This window comes from Aplysia californica, unplaced genomic scaffold (assembly GCF_000002075.1).
Source record: "Aplysia californica isolate F4 #8 unplaced genomic scaffold, AplCal3.0 scaffold00082, whole genome shotgun sequence".
In the NCBI taxonomy this organism is placed as follows: domain Eukaryota; kingdom Metazoa; phylum Mollusca; class Gastropoda; order Aplysiida; family Aplysiidae; genus Aplysia; species Aplysia californica.
Window position 1 is genome coordinate 1,701,038 of NW_004797352.1, and position 4,037 is coordinate 1,705,074.

A 4,037-nucleotide genomic window follows, 5' to 3' on the forward strand; every position below is an offset into this window, starting at 1 on the left:
GGGGTGAGGGAAGGGGGGGATGAGGGGTGAAAGCCATTTTATCTTCTACCACAGTTATCACCTGACTTCGTAAATAAGGACATACATACAGTCTGTTTTGATTTTTACGTTGTTTGATATATTTTATTCGGAAAACCTAATACTTGCTTGACATCTACATTTCGGTGTCGGTGAAATCTCCACACAAAAGAAGAAAAAGAAGTCACAGACAAACTTTTGATTCTTACATACACCACTCGACCACCTAAGGATACCAGAGGAAGGAAAAACGGCAAAGAATCTGTCCACAAAACAACTACTGTACCAAAAATCTGGAAACAAGGTACCGTAGAAACGGGAGGGTCAGGGGTCGTCAGCTGCACCATAATGTAATAAACCTCTCGCAACATTGCTCGGTAATTTCTGACATTTTCTAAACATAGAGATGAGAGAACAAGCAGATGGGAAATGATTTTAGAACAGGTTTGGGGCATAAACCATCTACCGTCTACATCCTAATTTTTATATAACGTAATCAGAATCTTCCTCAAACATTTATCCAGCATCTGAGGTCAGATTTACACACACTTCATGCAAGTTTATACAGCTATGAGACTAAACTAAATTTAAAAAACTAGGCAATCTATTAATAAAATGACTTCTCTTTTTCAGATGTCATATTATCTCTTGAGGCAACATTTGTAAAAGCTCATCGGAATCATCAAACTTTGGAGAGCTAGGACTTTTTTCCCTTTTTGATTAAAACAAAAAATAGACAGGTCCGTCAACAGAATGTATATAGAATTCACTAGGTGGACTTTGACCCTGCCTATCAGGGCCAGCCCAGGCAGAGAGGGATACAGCATCCCAGCAGAAAGACGGAGATACTCAGTAAAAAAAAATCTCCCCACTCAAGAATTGAACTCTAGTCTTCTTCCTGAGATGGCAAAGCATCTAACTTTGTTTTCGTAAGAGTTTTACCGCACTTGCAACACAATAAAGTCATATAAGTGCCGAAGATTAAATGTGTTACAAGAGAGTAACAAAACACAAAAAAAGGTGGTGAGATAAGAACGACAGATGTTTGATAGGAAAGAAGGAGCAAACCACACAAGAGCACCCACCAACCACCCACAAACATCTAACAACTACACCACAGACGCCGCCAATGGTAGATGGTTCAAAGCCTCAGAGAAATATGAGAGAAATATGAGAGCAAAGAACAGAATGTTCAAAGTTGTGGCACAAACATCATCAATCAAGGTCGGTTGATCTTAAATTACTTGAATTAATTAATAATTAAAATATTTGTATATATATATATATTTATAACTTATCTAGAACATCAGATGGGTACAAAGGGCACGACAACACGTTTGCCTCACAAGTGATCAGCTGTCTGTTTTGGTTCGCTTTTTGTACACATTCTCACTTTCACTTTCTTTCTCTCCAGTTTTTCTTTCCTGCTCTTCTATTCACCACTCGTTCTCTCTCTCTCTCACTCTCTCAAACACACACATAAAAGTTCTCTTTTTCTTTCTCTCACAAGCACACACACAAATTCACACACACACACACACACTCTCTTTCTCTTTCACACTCTCTCTCTCTTTCTCTCTCTCTCTCACACACACACATACACACACACATACACACACAAATATACACACCACGAAGTATAAATACATTTTAAAAATCTACCACTGACTTTGTAAAGTCAAATATTTGTACAAATTCACCCAATCTAGTACATTTTGTATTCATAAAATTATTTTGCCATAGCCTCAAACTCAAACACGCGACTTCTCTGATGTCAGAACACGGATGGATATAATCTAAGATCTTCCTGATTCAGATCAACTTGTAATTAAATTCCTGCATGTGGTTAAATGATGCATCTGATTCGAACGTACATTTTGTCAGCTTTACTTCTCTTTTCATATCGAATTTTAATAAGAGTAATATATAATTAAATTTTTTTATGTATACCTGCATGTGTTTTTTACGGTCCTGTACAGCCAAGAAAAATTTCCCTCTGGGATAATAAAGTATCATCTTATCTTATCTTATCGTATCACCACATTTCATCTCATTTCACAAGGAGAGAGGCAGCGTTGCAGCATATAACACACCGACAGATATCCATCACAATTCATAAGTTTTATCAATCTCCACCGAACGTAAAGCAGTGACAATAAATGTGAGGCATCGTGGTGAAACCAGGCGCTCGTCAAAATAATGAAATCGAAGAAACTGGCATTTTCGCGCCAGTCTGTTTTGGGTTTGTTTGTTTTTCAAATTTTCAGTTTTGTGACTCAACACCTTTAAGGTTCATATCAAATATATTTATGTGTGGATTTTACTTTTTTCACAAAAATGCAAGACAAATGAATAATAAGCTTTATGGTGACACCAATAACTCCTCATGCCCAAAAATTGACGAGCACCTGATTCCACCGCGTCGTGACACAAATTCCTCTAAACGACAGACAAGAGACGATTAATTAATCAAGGTGGGTCAAACTCGGTCATAACCTTTGACCTTCTCAGAGTGACTCGAATAATAATTAATAATCATCACAGTCCTACCTTGACGGCAAAAGACATTTATTAGGATCCAACTTCATCTTTCAACACTTTTTAAACCAGCGTGACATACAAAAAAAAAAATCCTTCTCTGAACAAAGTAGGTGGAAAAACATTTTTAAAAAAACGAACCAAAATTTTAAGTTCAGAAAACATACCACTGGGGACTCGAACTAGGCTCGCCCGCCTCACAGTCCAGTATGATGGCATCATCAACTGAGCGAAAGTTGAATCATCATCATCACTATCGTTATCATTCTCATCACCATCCTTGTTATCATCATCATCCTCATTATTATCATCATCATCACCATCATCCTCATTATTATTGTCATCCTCATTATCATCATCATCATCATCACCATCATTCTAACCACCACTGTAATTGTTATCATCATCACTATCACTCTTATCATCCTTATCATCCCAAAAAGGCACAGGGAAAATAATGGTAACCAAAAGGTATTAGAGGGCCTGACTAAAATCACAAGACATAGATCTATAGTATAAACGAAACAATAATCATAATCATAATATAAAATAATGAAGGCAGCGGGTCGGGTCAGAATCCGGAGCCAGGGACGACAACTCCGGGTATCCACGATCATCATCTGTAAGCTGGAGTTCTCTCCCCTTGCTTCCTCCTCGCCACCACGGTCACTTCTCCTCATCTCGGGGGCCTGTCCTTGACCTTGTTGCAGATCCCGTGAGGTGACGTTGACCTCTTGACCCTGACCTCAAGCTCATGTGCTGGAGGGAGGGAGGGAGGGAGAGAGGGGTTGGAAGTAGAGATGTGGGTCAAGTTGGTGGGAGGACAATCAGCCAGCCAGACATGACGCCAGATGACCGCCAGATGACCACAAGATGTCCATCACATGAACACAAGTTGACCACCAGATGACTGTCAGATAACTGTCAGATGACCACCAGATGACCACAGAACGGCCGCCAGATGACCACAGAATGGCCGCCAGATGACCACAGAATGGCCGCCAGATGACCACCAGATGACCACAGAATTCACATAAACACGTACGTCGCAATAATCGTAAATTGTTTTCCTTCCATCGACGTCGCGACGAGAAGTGCTTGCTTCCCTCCCACACTCCCTCACTCGCTAGCTCGTTTCCTCCCTCCTTCCTTCCTCCTTCACACACTCCCTTCCTCCTTTACTCGCACGCTCTGTCCATCCATCCATCCATCTATCTCATCTCAGGAGTTGTAGAACTGCTGGTACCCCTCGGCCCCAGAGAACAGGACGTCGATCCAGATGGTCATCGTCTCCGGTGAGGGCGCCACCAGGTAATACGTGCGGTCAAACGTCTTCATGCAGAAGGTCAGTTTGGGGCTGGGGCTCTTGACCGTGCGCAGGTGGTCAGCGTACACCTCCTCGATGGCCTGGAAGCAGACGGAGCCCTTTAACCGGGTCTCCGACTTGTCCACGAAGTAGAATACCTGGGGAGACGGTGGGT

General features: G+C 41.2%; 1 protein-coding gene across 1 annotated transcript in view; it reads right to left on the reverse strand.

Moving 5' to 3' along the window:
* Positions 1–2,913: 2,913 nt before the first annotated feature.
* The window catches only part of LOC106011268 (uncharacterized protein YMR317W-like), a gene marked incomplete in the record, with an annotated part of 16,208 nt that continues 15,084 nt past the window's right edge, over positions 2,914–4,037 (reverse strand). Inside the window, 1 exon segment of the mRNA XM_035968791.1 lies at positions 2,914–4,022. Within this exon segment, the coding sequence (XP_035824684.1) occupies positions 3,778–4,022 (245 nt within the window).